Raw genomic sequence first — 23996 nt, 5'->3', positions numbered from 1 at the left:
AGTGTAAGTTAGTGGTGGAATCAAAGGCCCTAGTACCATTCTCATCATTTGCTCTATTTACTTTCTTTGCATATCACTTTACTGTTTCTGTCACTGTCAATCATCTTCGTCGTTTCGACACCCAACCAAACAACAATTGTGTTACTCTTGCATAGAATCAGTTAGTAAAGACCATTAGAAGCAACTTTAGCACCCACCTTGTCCCTGAGGACAAACCCCTTCTTACCTCACTCACTACAACTGATCCTGTATACTTGCAGGTCTAAGTTGTAGGTTCTATTAAAAGCACACCAGATAGTATTTGGACGGCAAAAGGGCCAACGATGTCAGTAGGTCGCATGGTACTCAGTTTTCAACTAATATTTTAAGGTTTGTCAGCCCTTAAAGGTCATTTTCTAGTTCTAGAGCGCTTTCAAGGATATTTCCTATATACTAGGAAAATATCCTGTTTGTAACCAATGGCCCAGGATTAGTAAAAAACCTAAGGAGGGATCTATTTTGATGGGAAATGATATTTTGAGTTTAGTAGCATGCCATAATATGCTATCGAAAAGCCATTTTTACCGATTTTAATAATAATTATGCCAAATGTTGAGCGTTACAACAATTTAAGTTTCGTGAACAACTCAAGAGGATAGTATTTGGATGGGAAAAGGGCCAACGATGTCAGTAGGTTGCAGTGTCCTCAGTTTTCAACCAGGATTTTAAGGTTTATCAGCTCTTAAAGGTCATTTTCTAGTTCCAGGGCGCTTTCAAAGCGCTTTCAAGGGTAGTTCCTGTATACTAGGAAAATATCCTGTTTGAAACCAATGACCTGGGATTAGTAAAAAAAACTAATGAGGGATCTATTTTGATGTGAAATGGTGTTTAGAGTTTAGGAACAGTGCATAATATGCTATCGAAAAGCCAGTTTTACCGATTTGAATAGTAATCATGCCAAAGGTTGAGCATTACAGCACTTTGAGTTTCGTAACAACTCAAGTGGATAATATTTGGATGGAAAAAGGGCCAACGATGTCAGTATGTCGCATGGTCCTCAATTTTCAACCAGGATTTTAAGGTTTATCAGCTTTTAAAGGACATTTTCTAGTTCCAGAGCGCTTTCAAGGGTAGTTCTTTTATACTAGGAAAATATCTTGTTTGAAACCAATGACCCGGGATTAGTAAAAAAAAAATAAGGAGGGATCTATTTTGATGGGAAATGGTGTTTAGATTTTAGAAAAGTGACATATTATGCTATCGAAAAGCCAGTTTTACTGATTTTTATAGTAATTATTCCAAATGTTGAGCGTTACAGCATTTTGAGTTTCGTAAACAACTCAAGAGGAGAGTATTTGGATGGGAAAAGGGCCAACAATGTCAGTAGGTCGCTTGGTCCTCAGTTTGCAACCAGGATTTAAAGGTTTATCAGCTCTTAAAGGTCATTTTCTAGTTCCAGGACGCTTTCAGAGCGCTTTCAAGGGTAGTTCCTGTATACTAGGAAAATATCCTGTTTGAAACCAATGACCTGGGATTAGTAAAAAAACTAATGAGGGATCTATTTTTATGTGAAATGGTGTTTAGAGTTTAGGAACAGTGCATATTATGCTATGGAAAAGCCAGTTTTACCGATTTTAATAGTAATTATGCTAAAGGTTGAGCGTTACAACACTTTGAGTTTCGTAACAACTCAAGTAGATAATATTTGGATGGAAAAAGGGCCAACGATGTCAGCAGGTCTCATGGTCCTCAATTTTCAACTAGGATTTTAAGGTTTATCAGCTTTTAAAGGAAATTTTCTAGTTCCAGAGCGCTTTCAAGGGTAGTTCTTATATACTAGGAAAATATCTTGTTTGAAACCAATGACCCGGGATTAGTAAAAAAAACTAAGGAGGGATATATTTTGATGGGAAATGGTGTTTAGATTTTGGACAAATTCTATATTATGCTATCGAAAAGCCAGTTTTACTGAATTTATAGTAATTATTCCAAATGCTGAGAGTTTCGTAAACAACTCAAGAGGAGAGTATTTGGATGGGAAAAGGGCCAAAGATGTCAGTAGGTCGCATGTTCCTCAGTTTTCAACCAGGATTTAAAGGTTTATCAGCTCTTAAAGGTTATTTTCTAGTTCCACAACGCTTTCGGAGCTCTTTCAAGGGTAGTTCCTATATACTAGAAAAATATCTTGTTTGAAACCAATGGCCCTGGATTAGTAAAAAAACTAAGGAGGGATCTATTTTGATGGGAAATAATGTTTAGTTTTACCGATTTTAATAGTTTTTATGCCAAATGTTGAGCGTTACAACACTTTGACTTTCGTAAACAACTCAAGAGGATAGTATTTGGATGGGAAAAGGGCCAACGATGTCAGTAGGTTGCAGGGTCCTCAGTTTTCAACTAGGATTTTAAGATTTATCAGCTCTTAAAAGTCATTTTGTAGTTCCAGGGCGCTTTCAGAGCGCTTTCAAGGGTAGTTCATGTATACTAGGAAGATATCCTGTTTGAAACCAATGACCTGAGATTAGTAAAAAAACAAATGAGGGATCTATTTTGATGTGAAATGGTGTTTAGAGTTTAGGAACAATGCATAATATGCTATCGAAAAGCTAGTTTTACCGATTTTAATAGTAATTATGCCAAAGGTTGAGCTTTACAACACTTTGAGTTTCGTAACAACTCAAGTGGATAATATTTGGATGGAAAAGGGGCCAACGATGTCAGTAGGTCGCATGGTCCTCAATTTTCAACCATGATTTTAAGGTTTATCAGCTTTTAAAGGACACTTTCTAGTTCCAAAGCGCTTTCAAGGGTAGTTCTTATGTACTAGGAAAATATCTTGTTTGAAACCAATGACCCGGGATAGTAAAAAAACTAAGGAGGGATCTATTCTGATGGGAAATGGTATTTAGATTTTAGACAAATTCTATATTATGCTATCGAAAAGCCAGTTTTACCGATTTTAGTAGTTATTATGCCAAATGTTGAGCGTTACAACACTTAAACTTTCGTAAACAACTCAAGAGGATAATATTTGGATGGGAAAAGGGCCAACGATGTCAGTAGTCGCATGGTCCTCAGTTTTCAACCAGGATTTTAAGGTTTATCAGCTCATAAAAGTCATTTTCTAGTTCCATAGCGCATTCAAGGGTAGTTCCTATATACTAGGAAAATATCCTGTTTGAAACCAATGGCCCGAGATTAGTAAAAAAAATAAGGAGCGATCTATTTTGATGGGAAATGATGTTTAGAGTTTAGTAACATTCCATAATATGCTATCGAAAAGCCAGTTTTACCGATATTATTAGTAATTATGCCAAATGTTGAGCGTTACAACACTTTGAGTTTCGTAAACAACTCAAGAGGATAGTATTTGGATGGGAAAAGGGCCAACGATGTCAGTAGGTCGCATGGTCCTCAGTTTTCAACCAATATTTTAATATTTATCAGCCCTTAAAGGTCATTTTCTAGTTCCACAGCGCTTTAAAGGATAGTTCCTATATAATAGGAAAATATCCTGTTTGAAACCAATGGGCCGGGATAAGTAAAAAACCTAAGGAGGGCTCTATTTTGATGGCAAATGATATTTCGAGTTTAGTAACATTCCATAATATGTTATCGAAAAGACATTTTTACCGATTTTAATAGTAATTACGCCAAAGGTTGAGCGTTACAACACTTTGAGTTTCGTAAAAAACTCAAGAGGATAGTATTTGGATGGGAAAAGGGCCAACGATGTCATTAGGTTGCATGGTACACAGTTTGAACAAGGATTTTAAGGTTTATCAGCTCTTAAAGGTCATTTTCTAGTTCCAGGGCGATTTCATAGCGCTTTAAAGGGTAGTTCCTGTATACTAGGAAAATATCCTGTTTGAAATCAATGACCTGGGATTAGTAAAAAAAACTAATGAGGGATCTATTTTGATGTGAAATGGTGTTTAGAGTTTAGGAAAAGTGCATAATATGCTATCGAAAAGCCAGTTTTACAGATTTTAATAGTAATTATGCCAAAGGTTGAGCGTTACAGCACTTTGAGTTTCGTGACAACTCAAGTGGATAATATTTGGATGGAAAAAAGGGCCAACGATATCAGTAGGTCCCATGGTCCTCAATTTTCAACCAGGATTTTAAGGTTTATCAGCTTTTAAAGGACATTTTCTAGTTCTAGAGCGCTTTCAGGGTAGTTCTTATATACTAGGAAAATATCTTGTTTGAAACCAATGACCCGGGATTAGTGAAAAAACTAAGGAGGGATCTATTTTTATGGGAAATGGTGTTTAGATTTTAGACAAATTCTATATTATGCTATCGAAAATCCAGTTTTACCAATTTAATAGTTATTATGCCAAATGTTGAGCGTTACAACACTTTGACTTTCGTAAACAACTGAAGAGGATAGTATTTGGATGGAAAAAGGGCCAACGATGGCAGTAGGTCGCATGGTCGTTTTCAACCAGGATTTTAAGGTTTATCAGCTCCTGAAGGTCATTTTCTAGTTCCATAACACTTTCAAGGGTAGTTCCTATATACTAGAAAATATCCTGTTTGATACCAATGGCACGGGATTAGTAAAACAAACTAAGGAGCGATCTATTTTGATGGGAAATGATGTTTAGAGTTTAGTAACATTCCATAATATGCTATCGAAAAGCCAGTTTTACCGATATTATTAGTAATTATGCCAAATGTTGAGCGTTACAACACTTTGAGTTTCGTAAACAACTCAAGAGGATAGTATTTGGATGGGAAAAGGGCCAACGATGTCAGTAGGTCGTACGGTCCTCAGTTTTCAACCAGGATTTTAAGGTTTATCATCTCTTAAAGGTCATTTTCTAGTTCCATAGCGCTTTCAGAGCGCTTTCAAAGGTAGTTCCTATATACTACGAAAATATCCTTTTTGAAACCAATGGTCCGGGATTAGTAAAAAAACTAAGGAGGGATCTATTTTGATAGGAAATGATATTTAAAGTTTAGTAACATTCCACAATATGCTTTCTAAAAGCCATTTTTACCGATTTTAATAGTAATTATGCCAAATGTTGAGCGTTACAACACTTTGAGTTTCGTAAACAACTCAAGAGGATTGTATTTGGATGGGAAAAGGGCCAATGATGTCAGTAGGTCGCATGGTCCTCAGTTTTCAACCAGGATTTTAAGGTTTATCAGCTCCTAAAGGTCATTTTCTAGTTCCGTAGCACTTTCAAGGGTAGTTCCTATATACTAGAAAAATATCCTGTTTGAAACTAATGGCCCGGGATTAGTAAAAAAACTAAGGAGGGATCTATCTTGATGGTAAATGATGTTTAGAGTTTAGTAACATTCCATAATATGCTATCGAAAAGCCAGTTTTACCGATATTATTAGTAATTATGCCAAATGTTGAGCGTTACGACACTTTGAGTTTCGTAAACAACTCAAGAGGATAGTATTTGGATGGGAAAAGGGCCAACGATGTCATTAGGTCGCATGGTCCTCAGTTTTCAACCATGATTTTAAGGTTTAACAGCTCCTAAAGGTCATTTTCTAGTTCCAAAGCACTTTCAAGGGTAGTTCCTATATACTAGGAAAATATCCTGTTTGAAACCAATGGCCCGGGATCAGTAAAAAACCTAAGGAGGGATCTATTTTGATGGGAAATGATGTTTAGAGTTTAGTAACATTCTATAATATGTTATCGAAAAACCATTTTTACCGATTTTAATAGTAATTATGCCAAATGTTGAGCGTTACAACACTTTGAGTTTCGTAAACAACTCAAGAGGATAGTATTTGGATGGGAAAAGGGCCAACGATGTCAGTAGGTCGCATGGTCCTCAGTTTTCAACCAGGATTTTAAGGTTTATCTTCTTTTAAAGGCTATTTTCTAGTTCCAGCGCGCTTTCAATGGTAGTTCCTATATACTAGGAAAATATCCTATTTGAAACCAATGTCCCGGGATTAGTAAAAAAACTAAGGAGAGATCTATTTTGATGGGAAATGATGTTTAGAGTTTAGTAAAATTCCATAATATGCTATCGAAAAGCCATTTTTACCGATTTTAATAGTAATTATGCCAAATGTTGAGCGTCACAACACTTTGAGTTTCGTAAACAACTCAAGATGAAAAGGGCCAACGATGTCAGTAGGTCGCATGGTCCTCAGTTTTCAACCAGGATTTTAAGGTTTATCAGCTCTTAAAGGTCATTTTCTAGTTCCAGAGCGCTTTCAAGGGTAGCTCCTATATACTAGGAAAATATCCTGTTTGAAACCAATGGCCCGGGATTAGTAAAAAAACAAAGGAGGGATCTATTTTGATGGGAAATGATGTTTATATTTTAGGCAAATTTTATATTATCCTATCGAAAAGCCAGTTTAACCAATTTTTATAGTAATTATGCCAAATGCTGAGCGTTACAGCATTTTGAGTTTCGTAAACAACTCAAGAGGAGAGTATTTGGATGGTAAAAGGGCAAACGATGTCAGTAGGTCGCATGGTCCTCAGTTTTCAACCAGGATTTTAAGGTTTATCCGCTCTTAAAGGTCATTTTCTAGTTCCAGAGCGCTTACGGCGCGCTTTTAAGGGTAGTTCCTATATACTAGGAAAATATCCTGTTTGAAACCAATGACCCGGGATTAGTAAAAAAACTGAGGGATCTATTTTGATGGGAAATGGTGTTTATATTTTAGGAAAATTCTATAATATCTATTGAAAAGCCAGTTTTACCGATTTTTATACTAATTATGCCAAATGCTGAGCGTTATATCACTTTGAGTTTCGTAAACAACTCAAGAGGATAGTATTTGGATGGGAAAAGGGCCAATGATTTCAATAGGTCGCATGGTCCTCAGTTTTCAACCAAGATTTTAAGGTTTATCATCTCTTAAAGGTCATTTTCTAGTTCCAAAGCGCTTTCAAAGCGCTTTCAAGGGTAGTTCCTATATACTAGGAAAATATCCTGTTTGAAACCAATGGCCTGGGTTTAGTAAAAAAACTAAGGAGGGATCTATTTTGATGGGAAGTGATGCTTAGATTTTAGTAACATTCGATAATATGCTATCGAAATGCCATTTTTACTGAATAGTAATTATGCTAAATGTTGAGCGTTACAACACTTTGGGTTTCGTAAACCACTCAAGAGGATAGTATTTGGATGGGAAAAGGGCCAACGTTGTCATTAGGTCGCATGGTCCTCAGTTTTCAACCAGGATTTTAAGGTTTATCAGCTCTTAAAGGTCATTTTCCAGTTCCAGAGCGCTTTCAAGGGTAGGTCCTATATACTAGGAAAATATCCTGTTTGAAACCAATGGCCCGGGATTAGTAAAAAAGAAAGGAGGGATCTATTTTGATGGGAAATGATGTTTAGAGTTTAGTAACATTCCATAATATGCTATCAAAAAGCCAGTTTTACCGATATTAATAGTTATTATGCCAAATGTTGAGCGTTACAACACTTTGAGTTTCGTAAATAACTCAAAAGGATAGTATTTAGATGGGAAAAGGGCCAACGATATCAGTAGGTCGCATGGTCCTCAGTTTTCAACCAAGATTTTAAGGTTTATCATCTCTTAAAGATCGTTTTCTAGTTCCAGAGCGCTTTAAAGGGTAGTTCCTATATATTAGGAAAATATCATGTTTGAAACCAATGACCCGGGATTAGTAAAAAAAAACTACGGGTGGGTCTATTTTGATGTGAAACGGTGTTTAGAGTTTAGGAACATTGCATAATATGCTATCGAAAAACCAGTTTTACCGATTATAATAGTAATTATGCCAAAGGTCGAGCGTTATAACACTTTGAGTTTCGTAAACAACTCAAGAGGATAGCATTTGGATGGGAAAAGGGCTAACGATGTCAGTAGGTCGTATGGTCCTTAGTTTCCAACCAAGATTTTAAGGTTTATCAGCTCTTAAAGGTCGTTTTTTTAGTTCCAGAGCGCTTTCAAGGGTAGTTCCTATATATTAGGAAAATATCATGTTTGAAACCAATGACCCGGGATTAATAAAAAAACTAAGGAGGGATATATTTTGATGGGAAATGGTGTTTAGAGTTTAGGAAAATTCTATAATATGCTATCGAAAAGCCATTTTTACCGATTTTTATAGTAATTAAGCCAAATGCTGTGCGTTACAGCACTTTGAGTTTCGTAAACAACTCAAGAGGATATTATTTGGATGGGAAAAGGGTCAACGATTTCAGTAGGTCGCATGGTCCTTAGTTTTCAACCAGGATTTTAAGGTTTATCAGCTCTTAAAGGTCGTTTTTTTAGTTCCAGGGCGCTTTCAAGGGTAATTCCTATATACTAGGAAAATATTCTGTTTAAAACCAATGACCCGGGATCTATTTTGAAGGGAAATGGTGTTTAGATTTTAGGCAATTCTACATTATGCTATCGAAAAGCCAGTTTTACCGATTTTTATAGTAATTACGCCAAATGCTGAGCATTACAGTATTTTGAGTTTCGTAAACAACTCAAGAGGAGAGCATTTGGATGGGAAAAGGGTCAACGATGTCAGTAGGTTGCATGGTCCTCAGTTTTCAACCAGGATTTTATGATTTGTCAGCTCTTAAAGGTCATTTTCTAGTTCCAGATCGCTTACAGAGCGCTTTCAAGGGTAGTTCCTATATACTAGGAAAATATCCTGTTTGAAACCAATGACTCGGGATTAGTAAAAAAACTGAGGGATTTATTTTGATGGGAAATGGTGTTTAGATTTTAGGAAAATTCTATAATATGCTATCAAAAAGCCAGTTTTACCGATTTGTAAAGTAATTGTGCCAAATGCCGAGCGTTACAACATTTTGAGTTTCGTAAACAACTCAAGAAGATAGTGTTTGGATTGGAAAAGGGCCAACGTTGTCATTAGGTCGCATGGTCCTCAGTTTTCAACCAGGATTTTAAGGTTTATAAGCTCTTAAAGGTCATTTTCTAGTTCCATAGCGCTTTCAGAGCGCTTTAAAGGGTAGTTCCTATATACTAGGAAAATATCATGTTTGAAACCAATGACCCGGGATTAGTAAAAAAAACCAAGGAGGGATCTATTTTTATGTGAAATGGTGTTTAGAGTTTATGAACATTGCATAATATGCTATCGAAAAGCCAGTTTTACCGATTTTCATAGTAATTATGCCAAAGTTTGAGCATTACAACACTTTGAGTTTCGTAAACAACTCAAGAGGATAGTATTTGGATGGGAAAAGGGCCAACGATGTTAGTAGGTTGCATGGTCCTTAGTTTTCAAACAAGATTTTAAGGTTTATCAGCTCTTAAAGGTCGTTTTCTAGTTTCAGAGAGCTTTCAATGGTAGTTCGTATATACTAGGAAAATATCCTGTTTGAAACCAAGACCCGGGATTATTAAAAAATCTAAGGAGCGATCTATTTTGATGGGAAATGGTGTTTATATTTTAGGCAAATTCTATAATATGCTATCGAAAAACCAATTTTACCGATTTTTATAGTAATTATGCCAAATGTTGAGCGTTACAACACTTTGAGTTTCGCAAACAACTCAAGAGGATAGTATTTGGATGGGAAAAGGGCCAATGATGTCATTATGTCGCATGGTCCTTAGTTTTCAACCAGGATTTTAAGGTTTATCAGCTCTTAAAGGTCATTTTACAGTTCCAGAGCGCTTTCAAGGGTAGGTCCTATATACTAGGAAAATATCCTGTTTGAAACCAATGGCCCGGGATTAGTAAAAAAGAAAGGAGGGATCTATTTTTATGGGAAATGATGTTTAGAGTTTAGTAACATTCCATAATATGCTATCAAAAAGCCAGTTTTACCGATTTTCATAGTAATTATGCCAAAGTTTGAGCATTACAACACTTTGAGTTTCGTAAACAACTCAAGAGGATAGTATTTGGATGGGAAAAGGGCCAACGATGTTAGTAGGTTGCATGGTCCTTAGTTTTCAAACAAGATTTTAAGGTTTATCAGCTCTTAAAGGTCGTTTTCTAGTTCCAGAGAGCTTTCAATGGTACTTCGTATATACTAGGAAAATATCCTGTTTGAAACCAAGACCCGGGATTATTAAAAAATCTAAGGAGCGATCTATTTTGATGGGAAATGGTGTTTATATTTTAGGCAAATTCTATAATATGCTATCGAAAAACCAGTTTTACCGATTTTTATAGTAATTATGCCAAATGTTGAGCGTTACAACACTTTGAGTTTCGCAAACAACTCAAGAGGATAGTATTTGGATGGGAAAAGGGCCAATGATATCATTATGTCGCATGGTACTTAGTTTTCAACCAAGATTTTAAGGTTTATCAGCTCTTAAAGGTCATTTTCTAGTTCCATAGCGCTTTCAGAGCGCTTTAAAGGGTAGTTCCTATATACTAGGAAAATATCATGTTTGAAACCAATGACCCGGGATTAGTAAAAAAAACCAAGGAGGGATCTATTTTTATGTGAAATGGTGTTTAGAGTTTATGAACATTGCATAATATGCTATCGAAAAGCCAGTTTTACCGATTTTCATAGTAATTATGCCAAAGTTTGAGCATTACAACACTTTGAGTTTCGTAAACAACTCAAGAGGATAGTATTTGGATGGGAAAAGGGCCAACGATGTTAGTAGGTTGCATAGTCCTTAGTTTTCAAACAAGATTTTAAGGTTTATCAGCTCTTAAAGGTCGTTTTCTAGTTCCAGAGAGCTTTTAATGGTAGTTCGTATATACTAGGAAAATATCCTGTTTGAAACCAAGACCCGGGATTATTAAAAAATCTAAGGAGCGATCTATTTTTATGGGAAATGGTGTTTAGATTTTAGGCAAATTCTATAATATGCTATCGAAAAACCAGTTTTACCGATTTTTATAGTAATTATGCCAAATGTTGAGCGTTACAACACTTTGAGTTTCGCAAACAACTCAAGAGGATAGTATTTGGATGGGAAAAGGGCCAATGATGTCATTATGTCGCATGGTCCTTAGTTTTCAACCAAGATTTTAAGGTTTATCAGCTCTTAAAGGTCATTTTCTAGTTCCAGAGTGCTTTCAAGGGTAGTTACTATATACTAAGAAAATATCCTGTTTGAAACCAATGACCTGGGATTAGTAAAAAAACTAATGAGGGATCTCTTTTGATTTGAAATGGTGTATAGAGTTTAAGAACATTGCATAATATGCTATCGAAAAGCCAGTTTTACCGATTTTAATAGTAATTATGCCAAAGGTTGAGCGTTACAACACTTTGAGTCTCGTAAACTACTCAAGTGGATAGTATTTGGATGGAAAAAGGGCTAACGATGTCAGTAGGTCGCATGGTCCTCAATTTTCAACCAGGATTTTGAGGTTTATCAGCTTTTAATGGACATTTTCTAGTTCCAGAGCGCTTTCAAGGGTAGTACCTATATACTGGGAAAATATCCTGTTTGAAACCAATGACCCTGGATTAGTAAAAAAAACTAAGGAGGGATTTATTTTGATGGAAAATGGTGTTTATATTTTAGGAAAATTCTATAATATGCTATTGAAAAGCCGGTTTTACTGATTTTTATAGTAATTATGCCAAATCCTGAGCGTTACAGCACTTTGAGTTTCGTAAACAACTCAAAAGGATAGTATTTGGATGGGAAAAGGGCCAATGATGTCAGTAGGTCGCATGGTCCTCACTTTCCAACCAAGATTTTAAGGTTTATCATCTCTTAAAGGTCGTTTTCTAGTTCCAGAGCGCTTTCAAGGGTAGTTCCTATATACTAGGAAAATATCCTGTTTGAAACCAATGACCCGGGATTAGTAAAAAAACTGAGGGATCTATTTTAATGGGAAATTGTGTTTAGATTTTAGGAAAATTCTATAATATGCTATTGAAAAGCCAATTTTACCGATTTTTAAAGTAATTATGCCAAATGCTGAGCGTTACAACATTTTGAGTTTCGTAAACAACTCAAGACGATAGTATTTGGATGGGAAAAGGGCCAACGATGTCAGTAGGTCGCATGGTCCTAAGTTTTCAACCAGGATTTTAAGGTTTATCAGCTCTTAAAGGTCATTTTCTAGTTCCATAGCGCTTTCAGAGCGCTTTAAAGGGTAGTTCCTATATACTAGGAAAATATCATGTTTGAAACCAATGACCCGGTATTGTAAAAAAAACAAAGGAGGGATCTATTTTGATGGTTTAGATTTTAGGAAAATTCTATAATATGCTATCGAAAAACCAGTTTTACCGATTTTTATAGTAATTATGCCAAATGTTGAGCGTTACAACACTTTGAGTTTCGTAAAGAAATCAAGAGGATAGTATTTGGATGGGAAAAGGTCCAATGATGTCAGTAGGTCGAATGGTCCTTATTTTTCAACCAAGATTTTAAGGTTTATCAGCTCTTAAAGGTGATTTTTTAGTTCCAGAGCGCTTTCAGAGTGCTTTCAAGGGTAGTTACTATATACTAGGAAAATATCCTATTTGAAACCAATGACCTGGGATTAGTAAAAAAACTAATGAGGAATACCTTTTGATGTGAAATGGTGTTTAGAGTTTAGGAACATTGCATAATATGCTATCCAAAAGCCAGTTTTACCGATTTTAATAGTAATTATGCCAAAGGTTGAGCGTTACAACACTTTGAGTCTCATAAACAACTCAAGTGGATAGTATTTGGATGGAAAAAGGGCTAACTATGTCAGTAGGTCGAATGGTCCTCAATTTTCAACCAGGATTTTGAGGTTTATCAGCTTTTAATGGACATTTTCTAGTTCCAGAGCGCTTTCAAGGGTAGTTCCTATATACTGGGAAAATATCCGGTTTGAAACCAATGACTCGGGATTAGTAAAAAAAACTAAGGAGGGATGTATTTTGATGGAAAATGGTGTTTAGATTTTAGGCAAATTCTATAATATGCTATTGAAAAGCCAGTTTTACCGATTTTTATAGTAATTATGCCAAATGCTGCATTACAGCACTTCGAGTTTCGTAAACTACTCAAGAGGATAGTATTAGGATGGGAAAATTAGCCAATGATGTCAGTAGGTTGCATGGTCCTCAGTTTCCAACCAAGATTTTAAGGTTTAGCAGCTCTTAAAGGTCGTTTTCTAGTTCCAGAGCGCTTTCAAGGGTAGTTCCTATATAATAGGAAAATATCCTCTTTGAAACCAATGACCCGGGGTTAGTAAAAAAACTAAGGAGGTATCTATTTGACGGGAAATGGTGTTCAGATTTTAGGCAAATTCCATAATATGTTATCGAAAATCCTGTTTTACCGTTTTTAATTGTAATTATGCCAATTGTTGAGCGTTACAACACTTTGAGTTTCGTAAACAACTCAAGTGGATAGTATTTGGATGGGAAAAGGTCCAATTATGTCAGTAGGTCGCATGGTCCTCAGTTTTCAACCAAGATTTTAAGGTTTATCAGCTCTTAAATGTCGTTTTCTAGTTCCAGAGGCTTTCAAGAGTAGTTCCTATATACGAGGAAAATATCATGTTTGAAACCAATGACCCGAGATCAGTAAAAAAACTAAGGAGGGATCTATTTTGATGAGAAATGGTTTTTAGAGTTTAGGAACATTCCATAATATGCTATCGAAAAGCCAGTTTTACCGATTTTAATAGTAATTATGCCAAATGTTTAGCGTTTACGGCACTTTGAGTTTCTTAAAAAACTCAAGAGTGTATTTGGATGGGAAAAGGGCCAACGATGTCAGTACGTCACATGGTCCTCAGTTTCAACCAATATTTTAAGGTTTATCAGCTATTAAAGGTCGTTTTTTAGTTCCAGAGCGCTTTCAAGGATAGTTCCTATATACTAGGAAAATATCCTTTTTGAAACCAATGACTTGGGATTAGTAAAAAAACTAAGGAGGGATATATTTTGATGGGAAATGGTGTTTATATTTTAGGAAAATTCCATAATATCTATTGAAAAGCCAGTTTTACAGATTTTAATAGTAATTTTGCCAAATATTAAGCGTTACAGCACTTTGAGTTCTTAAACAACTCAATAGGAGTGTATTTGGATGGGAAAAGGGCCAACGATGTTAGTACGTCACATGGTCCTCAGTTTTCAACCAAGATTTTAAGGTTTATCAGCTCTTAAAGGTCGTTTTCTAGTTCCAGAGCGCTTTCAAGGGTAGTTCCTATATAATAGGAAAATATCCTCTTTGAAACCAATGACCCGGGATTAGTAAAAAAACTAAGGAGGGATCTATTTGACGGGAAATGGTGTTTAGATTTTAGGAAAATTCCATAATATGCTATCGAAAAGCCTGTTTTACCGTTTTTAATTGTAATTATGCCAATTGTTGAGCGTCACAACACTCTGAGTTTCTTAACCAACTCAAGGGGAGTGTATTTGGATGGGAAATGGGTCAACGATGTCAGTACGTCCCATGGTCCTCAGTTTTCAACCAAGATTTTATGGTTTATCAGCTCTTAAAGATCGTTTTCAGAGCGCTTTCAAGGGTAGTTCCTATATACTAGGAAAATATCCTATTTGAAACCAATGACCGGGATTAGTAAAAAAACTAAGGAGGGATATATTTGACGGGAAATGGTGTTTAGATTTTAGGAAAATTCCATAATATGCTATCGAAAAGCCTGTTTTACCGTTTTTAATTGTAATTATGCCAATTGTTGAGCGTCACAACACTCTGAGTTTCTTAACCAACTCAAGGGGAGTGTATTTGGATGGGAAATGGGTCAACGATGTCAGTACGTCCCATGGTCCTCAGTTTTCAACCAAGATTTTATGGTTTATCAGCTCTTAAAGATCGTTTTCTAGGTATAGAGCGCTTTCAGAGTGCTTTCAAGGGTAGTTCCTATATACTAGGAAAATATCCTATTTAAAACCAATGACCGGGATTAGTTAAAAAAACTAAGGAAGTATCTATTTTTATGGGAAATGGTGTTTATATTTTAGGCAAATTCCATAATATGTTATCGAAAAACCAGTTTTACCGATTTTAATAGTAATTATGCCAAATGTTGAGCGTTACAGCACTTTGAGTTTCGTAAACAACTCAAAAGGATATTATTTGGATGGGAAAAGGGCCAAAGATGTCAGTAGGTCGCATGGTCCTCAGTTTTCAACCAGGATTTTAAGGTTTATCTTCTTTTAAAGGCTATTTTCTAGTTCCAGCGCGCTTTCAATGGTAGTTCTTATATACTAGGAAAATATCCTGTTTGAAGCCAATGACCCGGGATTAGTGAAAAAACTAAGGATGGATCTATTTTGATGATAAATGGTGTTTAGATTTTAGGAAATTTCCATAATATGCTATCGAAAAGCCAGTTTTACCGATTTTAATAGTAATTATGCCAAATGCTGAGCGTTACAACACTTTGAGTTTCGTAAACAACTCAAGAAGATAGTATTTGGATGAGAAAAGGGCCAACGATGTCAGTAGGTCACATGGTCCTCAGTTTTCAACCAAGATGGGGGATGTCTCTAATACTTCTCAGATGAGAACTCTCACATATGCTGATCAGGTTAAGGGTAAACAACAATTACCAACAACCAAAATAGATTTGAGATCGTTACCAACACCGACTGTTAAAGAAGGAAAACCATTTGTAGTTCTTCCCGAAGAGTTTTATTATGAGGGTTGTGACATCTGGCGACACAGTCTTATAGGTCGTCTTGACCTAAAAGGAATTAATTTCAAAGATGTCAAAAATAACTTAGAGCAACAATGGAAGCTAGGTCAGGGGATGGTTCATTTTGTTCCAATGAATAGGGGTTTTTTTATTATCAAGTTACCATCTCAGGCTGACAAAGACAAACTTTTAGATGCTGAAGCTTGGTTTTTTGATTAACAAAAACTCAATCTGATCGAATGGTTTCCAGGTTTTGATGCAGAGAAACAAAGGACTTCTCATGCTTCCGTGTGGGTTAAGTTTCCCGGTTTGCCTGTAGAATTTTGGATGGAGAAAACGTTGTCGGCTATGGCCAAGTCTCTTGGAACTCCAATAGTTGTTTAAAAATGTACGCTTGCACATGAGTATAGTCACTTTGGTTCGGTCCTAATTGATATCAACTTTGATGATTTTGATGCTGATGCTATTCATGTAACAGTTGGTGGTTTAGATTTCTAGCGATCTATCGATATCCCTAAAAGACCTAAATTTTGTTCCAAGTGCAAGATTATTGGTCACGACGATTCTGAGTGCAGGAAAAAACATAAAAATGTTACAAACAATGGGCAGCAACAAGGTTCAACAAGTGTTCCAGTGCAGCAACAGGTTACTAATCCAGTTAACAATGTAAGGGGAAATGCGGAAAAGAATAATGAATGGCATGAAGCTAGAAGCAAGAAGAAAGGAAAAAAAGGCTCCAACTATTCCTGTAGTCCTTGAAGTTACAAATGATGTTGTTAATCAATTTAAGGAGATAGTTCCCTCTGTGATGAGTAGAACTGATGGAGACAGTGTCGAATTAGCAAGAACTAGGTATCTTTGTGATGAGATATCTAAGTCTGAAGCTTTATTGCGTGCTGCTTCTATTGGACTGGAGAAGTCCAAGCTGATAGCTGCAGAGCATGAAGCATCAGTTGCAAGGGCCAAATTGGCGAGAACTAGGTCTTTGCATTCTGAGTATAATGAGAGTGTTGAATTTGCGAGAACTAAGCACACTCATAATGATAAGACTTTAGCATCATCCTCTCTAACTCCTTTATGTGATGATCTGTTAACAACCGAGCAATATATTTCGCATAATAAGTTCGACATTCTGGGAATTGAATTGGGTTTTACTGAAGGTTCACCTATTCTTGAAGAAGAAAATGTTGTGCTAGAAGAGGTAGAGGTTAATGAACCTGATACAGTCTTGACAGGTGGAAAATGGGGTGATGATGTAAACCTGGGTCCTGGTAAAATTAAGAGGCATGCTGTACGTGTTACTACATCCTCTTCCACAAGGTTATCTAATCAGTCTGGGAAACCTTCAACTTCAGCCAACTCAGACAAGGATTTGCTAGGAATACGTGTTGTGAAAGGTTCTTCTCCTATTTTACGTACAAAATCCAATATTCATGTTATTGGATCAAAGGTAATAAATTCTAAACCCTCCAAAAATTAATGCGTGTGTTGTTTTGGAACATAAATGGCATTTCCAGGAAAGAAGCGAAGTATAAACTCTATGAATTAGTTAAAGAATTTAAGCCAGATATTATTGGGCTAGCTGAGCCACGTGTTGCTTGCTCCGCACGTTTCAGGCGTAGTCTGAAAATTAATGGCTTTAGTAGTGAAATCATTCACAATTCTGTGGATAATAATATTGTTAATCTGTGGATATTATCGTCTTCCAGCATGATGGTTCCTGTGGTAATAAATAACCCCAGACAAGCTATTACAGTTAGTGTGGATGGTGTACATATATCTTTTATTCATGCTGGTTATTTACAAGTCACAAGAAGACAACTTTGGCAGCAACTGGACATCGGGTAATTCTAATATTCCTTGGTTATCTATCAGTGACTTCAATTGTGTTTTGAGATGTGCTGAAAAGAAGGGTGGTGCAGTTCCAAGAACTTATGTTATCAATGAGTTTAGTGATTGGCTAGATGATAACGGGCTTTTGTAACAATCTATGTTACAAATTAGCTCAGAGACGACTCAAGGAAAAAGAATTCAATTAGCAGAGAAGAAGAATAAGCTAGATAATTTTCATTGACTGCTCTCAGGAGAAATAATGATTGGTTCTTAAAGGACTTATCCACAACAAGACATCGGACGGTTCCTAGCTCATCAAACACAAAACGGGAATCTAAGAAAATACCGTAATAAACTGAGTTAAAGCCCAACAGCAAAATAACAGACTAAGGTTTAGGCCCAATTGTTCTCAGCTCATGAATCTTTCATGAAAAATCCTTCTCCTTCACCAGATCCTTGTCCTCAAGGATTAATTTTGGAAACTGAGTTTACATAACTTGCTTGTCCTCCCAAGTAGTTGTTTCTGCAGATAAGCCTTCCCACTGAACAAGAACTTGAGTGACATCTTGGTTGTTTTTTCTAACAATTCTGGTATTCAATACCTGCAATGGCTTCATCTTCAATTCTCTTTCTTTAGTGACTGTTGGTAGCTCTGTTTTAGGTAGCATGCCATTTCCTAACTTGGGTTTAAGCTGACACACATGAAAAGTGGGATGGATTTTTGATCCAGCTGGTAGTTGCAACTTATAAGCTACTTTGATAATCTTCTCTATAATCTGATAAGGTCCAAAGAACTTAGCAGATAGCTTAAGATTTCTTCTCAACTGCACAGTGGTCTGTCTGTAAGGCTGTAATCTCAGATAAGCCCAATCTCCTATTTCAAAAGACCTCTCAGACCTCTTCTTGTCATCTTGTTGCTTGATCCTGTGTTGTGCTGCCTCCAAAGCTCCCTTGAGTAGTTGTCCCATGTGCTTCCTCTGTTGCATATAGTTATCCACATCTGCAGTTATACCTTGAGAAGATGAAGTAATCCCAAATTGGGGAGATGGATATCCATAGAGATCTTCAAAAGGGGTAATTTTGAGGCTTGTGTGGTAGCTAGTATTGTACCACCACTCAGATAAAGGTAACCATGCAACCTTTTTACTTGGTTTGAAACTTGTCATGCATCTGAGATAAGCTTCTACACAAGCATTCACCCTCTCAGTTTGGCCATCAGTTTGAGGGTTGTAGGTGTGCTTAGGTGCAGAGCTGTACCTATTCTTATAAACAGATCTTGCCAAAAGTTGCTTATGAAGACACTATCTCTGTATGATACAATGCTCTTTTGGAGACCATGGAGTTTAAATATAGAGTCAAGGAATACCTTTGCTACTGAGGCTGCTACATATGGGTGACTCAAGGCCATAAAATGGTTGTATTTAGAGAATTTATCCACAACCACTAGGATGATCTCTCTCCCTTCAGATTTTGGCAGTCCTGTGATGAAGTCCATGCTAACATGTTCCTAAGCTTGTTCAGGTACAGGGAGAGGTTATACAGTCCTCCAGGAAGAGAAGTAAATCCCTTGTGTTGTTGACATACATCACATTCTTGTACATGCTTCACAATTTGTTTATGCATTCCTGTCCAAAAGAAATAGAGTCTAGCTTTTTGGTAGATGGCTTGAACTCCAGAATGACCCCCAATTGCAGAAGAATGGATTGCAGAAATGATCTTTTGCCTTAAATCTCCACCTTAACCAATGTATATCCTTCCCTTGAATTTAAACAACCCTCCAGTATAAGTGTAGTCTCCTTCTGACTTCCCTTGAGCTAGCATTTTTGGGATCTTTTCCTGAGCCAGAGAGTCCTCATCATAACTGTCTCGAACATCCTTTAGCCAGTTGGGTTGTAAAACTCTCAAACTGCTACAAGATGGTTGATCTTTTATATGTACTTTGGATAAGGCATCTTTCACTTTGTTCTCAGCTCCTTTCTTATACTTGAGCTCATAATCATAACCCAATAATTTAGCCAACCATTTTTGTTGAAGCATTGAATGTGCTCTCTGCTCTGGTGATCAATATATATGGTAAATTTGTTCCCCATTAAATATGATCTCCACTTGGTAACATCCATTACTACTGCCATTAGCTCTTTTTCATATGTTGATATGGCTAAGTATCTGTCTCTCATTCCCTTACTATAAAAGGCTATGGGTTTATGTTCCTGCATCAAAACTGCCCCAACTCCAGTATCAAAGGCATCAGTAGCTAACTCAAATGGCTTGTTGAAGTCTGGCAGCACTAGCATTCGGGTGGTGGTGACATCTTTCTTGAGTTTATCAAAAGCAACTTGAGCAGCTTCACTTCATTGAAATTTGTTCTTTTTGAGTAGTTTAGTGAGTGGTTTAGCTATCAACCCATAGTCTCTGACAAACTTCCTGTAATAACCAGTTATTCCTAGAAATCCTCTCAAACCTTTAATGGTTACTGGTGTAGGCAATTTGTCCATGCATTCAATCTTTGATGGATCTGCAGAGACTCCTTGTTCATTAATGATGTGACCCAAATATTCAATTTGTGGCTGATCAAAGGAGCATTTAATGAGTTTAATAAATATAAGGAATGCTCCTTGAGAATGGATAGAGATAGCTCCAAATGCTTCTTGTAAGTCTCCATGTCAGGACTGTAGATTAGGATATCATCAAAAAATACAAGGATGAACTTCCTTAAATATGGCTTGAAGATGTCATTCATCAGTGCTTGGAAACTTGCAGGGGCATTTGTCAACCCAAAGGGCATAACAAGAAAATCATAGTGGCCTTGGTGTGTCTTGAAAGCATTTTTTGGTATGTCAAAAGGGTACACTCTGATTTGGTGATACCCTGCCCTTAAGTCTATTTTAGTGAATACCTTTGCTCCCTTAAGTTCATCTACTAACTCCTCTATAACTGGAATGGGGTATTTGTCTCTAATAGTGATCTCATTAATCCTTTTATAATATACACAGAACCTCCATCCTCCATCTTTCTTCTTGACCAACAAAACTGGTGATGAGAAGGGACTGTGGTTTGGCCTAATGATTCCTGTGTTTAACATTTCTTGAACTAGTTGTTCTATTGCACCTTTCTGTACATAGGGGATTCTGTAAGGCCTTTGATTTGGTGGTGTGGATAAAGGTTTGAGAGGATGTGATGGGCATGGGTCCTGATGGGAGGTAGTGTATTGGGTTCTTGAAACAATGAAGTATAAGGTTGTACAATAGATTCCAAGCACTCTGGAATACTACCTGTGGAGATCCCAGCTGTGATGGCATACGGATGGCCTATTATCCCATGTTTGTTCTTGCTAAAATACTTCTTGCAGGCATTTCCTAGCATCATAGTAATTCTAGCATCTTCAGTATCACCCAGCAAGGTAACTTCCTCTCCATTTTTGGTGAAGGATATGGTGATTTGTTTGAAATCAAATTTAACATGACTAATATCCTTCATCCAATCAACACCTAACACCATATCACAGCCTCCTAAAGCCAGCAGCCTTATATCAAACTTGAACTTGTGGTTCTGCATTCTCCAGCTAAAGTTAGGACATCTTGCATCACTTAGTAATTTATTTCCATCTGCTACAGCAACTTGAAAGCCTGAAATTGGTTCAATGAATGCACCACTACTCTTTGTAAGTTCAGGGTCCATAAAACTATGTGTATTGCCACTGTCCACCAATATAGTGATAGATTTTCTATTCTTAGCCTTTCCTTTAATCTTAATAGTGTTGTGTGAGATGTTACCTGACAGGACATGCAATGAAATTTCCACTTCTTCCTCCATCTCTTGAATTAAGGGAGAGCTTCCTGGTGACTTTTCTTCTGATGTACATTTTTCTTCATCATCACCCACTAACATGAACAGTTGTTGCTTAGTGCACTTGTGTCCTTGTGTATATACTTCATCACAATTGTAGTACAAACCCCTTTCACGCCTAGACCTCATCTCAGCATATGTTAGCTTCCTAATGGGAGGTAGCTTAAGATTGTTCCTGCTCTTTGGGGAAGGAGAGTTTGTCTTTGGTGAAGTGTGATAAGTGCATAATTCATATGATTTTAGTGTCCATTCCATACTTGTTTTAGCTATTATTCTTGCATCTATTCGTATTATTACTATTGTTTTCTCTTATTTGCCTCTAATAGGTGAATCATCCAAAAAGGAGCTACCAAGTGCTGAAAAGAGCTAAGAAGAGAAGTATTCCAAGTATCCAAGCACCCAAGTCCAAGAGAAGTGGAAGAAGTGCGACGAAAAGGAGCAAAATGCTCAAAATCAAGAGAAGGGCCAAATACCTATCTAAAATCATTCAAATTAATGATTTCTCATCACCATATTTAATAGAATTGAAATATAAAAATAATGCAAAAAGAATGAGGTCATTCCGAGTTCGGGCGAAGAAGTTGTGGCCGAAACGAGTTTTTATTGAATACCGAAGACACTAGGGTACGCATATGGGTACGCATAACCTAGTTCAGAAATTTCCTGCTGGAATTTGAGGTACGCGTACTTATCAAGTAGGAAAACGTGTATAAACTTCTTGGAAGGCCTAAAGGCACGTTTGGGAACGTTATTTTGTATTTTTGGGTCGGGTTCTTGAACCGAACTAAATACTTGAAGGCCAAGCAATGTAAACCTATAAAAAGGTATTAGGTTATGTAAAATAGGGACCAATCGATCTAATATCACAAGTTTTACATCAAAACCTAGGGTTTACCCCTTTATGAGGAAACCACCATTCTTCATCTTCTTCGTAATATGAGTAGCTAAATCCTTTGTTGACTAAGGATGAATTCAATTTTCTAAGCATGAAGCTTTATTAATAATACAAGTCTATTGAGAGTTTTTATCATCATCGTTTGTCTTTACCATATCTAGGGTTTATGAGTGATTCTTAGATTGATTTGGGATGCATACTATATTAGTCTACTGATTGTTCTATCGCTAGTAGAAGTTATGACATAAGTAATCGTCGATTAACTCTCTACTCTAGTAGAAATCGCGAGACCTTACAGAGGGATTCCGTTGAGCAATCGTTTGTGAATACAACACCAACAAGTAAACATTGATCTAAGAGTTTAACTACTGGATCAACCTAAATTCACAAAGCTTAAGGCGTTCAATTGGATTACACCTTGAGTGATCTACTACTTAGTGGTTCGTTGGACAGAATCTGGTAGTCGAGAACTTCTGTATCCAGTGATAAAAGGAGTTTTGGGGATAACACTGATCTAGCTATTATTCTACGGTTGGTGATGTATGGTTCTTACGAAAGATAGATAAGTATATTAATCCAGTTATCGCTTGGTTACGACGAAGGATTCCTTGATCATCTATTTTCTTTATTTTCTTTATATTTATCTTACAACCAAAACCCTCTTTGTTATTTACTTTGTTTTGCTAATACAAATAACCTATCAATTACATTGCTCTATGTGGGAATGATCTCTTACTACCGCTATATTACCAGTTAATTAGTGGGAAATATCTTTATTAATTTGTTGTGCCTACGACAGCCCATACAAATTTTGGCGCCGCTGCCGGGGAATCTTTTAAAAATCTTAAGAGTTATTTTGCTTCTAAGTATCCACCACTTGATGTGTTTGATTCGAGTATTGTGCAGGTTCGCCAAGCTGAGGAACCTTTTGAAGTTCCCGAATTTTATGTTCTCTATCCACTTCGAATGTAGAAAGGACTAAGTGTGGGGGAAACTTCAATAAAGTGATAGCTTCAATATTTATGTTTTGTGCTAATGTTTTTGTGAAGATGTTATTTGAATTGCATATTGTTATTTGGAAGGATTACCAAATTTTCAGATTGTTGGTGTACGGACGATAACAATAACGTCGAACTGACGACGTTAAACCAAGCGCTACGAGGGAGGTAACCCGTCGGTTTTGTATCTCTATCCCTTTTGTTTTTAGTTTTATTAGTTTTAATGTCATATCTTGCATTCCCATCTTAGATTTTACAAAGTCCTATATTTATAATGAAAGTTTTGACGAATTCTCGTCAGAAAATTCTGACTGCGCACTTGTCACGAAAACAACTCTCGAGACTTCATACGAAGTCCGATTTGAGTGGTTGACCCAAACTTTTAAATAAGACAGAATCATAATTCTTTTCCAAAAAGAAAATCTGAATTCGAAGTCTGTTAAGTTGGAGCGATAGGCATGGACATTTGAGTTTCGGTATTTTCCAGAACTTTTTCAGTTTGCATGTGAGTCAGTCCGGAGGCCATAAAAGTCAGACCGTTTATCGAAACACTGTGGAATTGTGACAAATTATCGAAAAGACGTAGGTGAACAACTTTCGTTTAGGATGTTTTTCCTAGTTCCCTACCCAAATGTACAGTTTTCGAGTTTTTCAGGGATGTTATGTCAGAAATCAGAATTTTTGGTTTTGAACATTGAGGACAATGTTGAGTTTAAATGTGCGGGAGAAGTTAAGCATGTTTGGATTCCATAAAAATAAAATAAAATAAATAAATAATACTCTTTGATTTCTTGCATTCTTGAGACTTCATATTTTGGAGTTAATGATGAGCTATTTAGGATGACACTCTTCACTTTTTTTAAGGTTGAAAAAGTTCATACGACTATAGATTGAGTCCCATTTTGTCATTTTAAAATCTTTAAATATA

The 23996-nt window shown here is 36.5% G+C and overlaps 1 protein-coding gene across 1 annotated transcript; it reads right to left on the bottom strand.

Annotated features, from left to right (window-relative positions):
* Positions 1-17817: 17817 nt before the first annotated feature.
* LOC113343997 lies at positions 17818-20411 on the bottom strand. The gene is made up of 6 exons (XM_026588059.1): positions 20226-20411; positions 19751-19896; positions 19515-19678; positions 19072-19383; positions 18831-18954; positions 17818-18586 (listed from the first exon to the last, which is right to left on the bottom strand). Exons 1-6 carry the CDS (start codon positions 20409-20411, stop codon positions 17818-17820), a joined length of 1701 nt encoding a protein of 566 aa, XP_026443844.1.
* Positions 20412-23996: the final 3585 nt, after the last annotated feature.

Source organism: Papaver somniferum, unplaced genomic scaffold (genome assembly GCF_003573695.1).
Source record: "Papaver somniferum cultivar HN1 unplaced genomic scaffold, ASM357369v1 unplaced-scaffold_70, whole genome shotgun sequence".
In the NCBI taxonomy this organism is placed as follows: Eukaryota; Viridiplantae; Streptophyta; class Magnoliopsida; order Ranunculales; family Papaveraceae; genus Papaver; species Papaver somniferum.
This window is presented reverse-complemented; position numbering and strand designations above follow the sequence as displayed.

What these genes read in the sequence shown, in the direction of transcription:
- LOC113343997 (XM_026588059.1), bottom strand. Translation starts at nt 20,411, where the DNA reads ATGTTAAACACAGGAATCATTAGGCCAAACCACAGTCCCTTCTCATCA. An exon ending in TAAACCCATAGCCTTTTATA is followed by an intron (nt 19,384 to 19,514) that starts GTAAGGGAATGA and finishes ATTGATCACCAG; the next exon opens with AGCAGAGAGCACATTCAATG. An exon ending in CAAGGGAAGGATATACATTG is followed by an intron (nt 18,955 to 19,071) that starts GTTAAGGTGGAG and finishes TCTTTTGGACAG; the next exon opens with GAATGCATAAACAAATTGTG.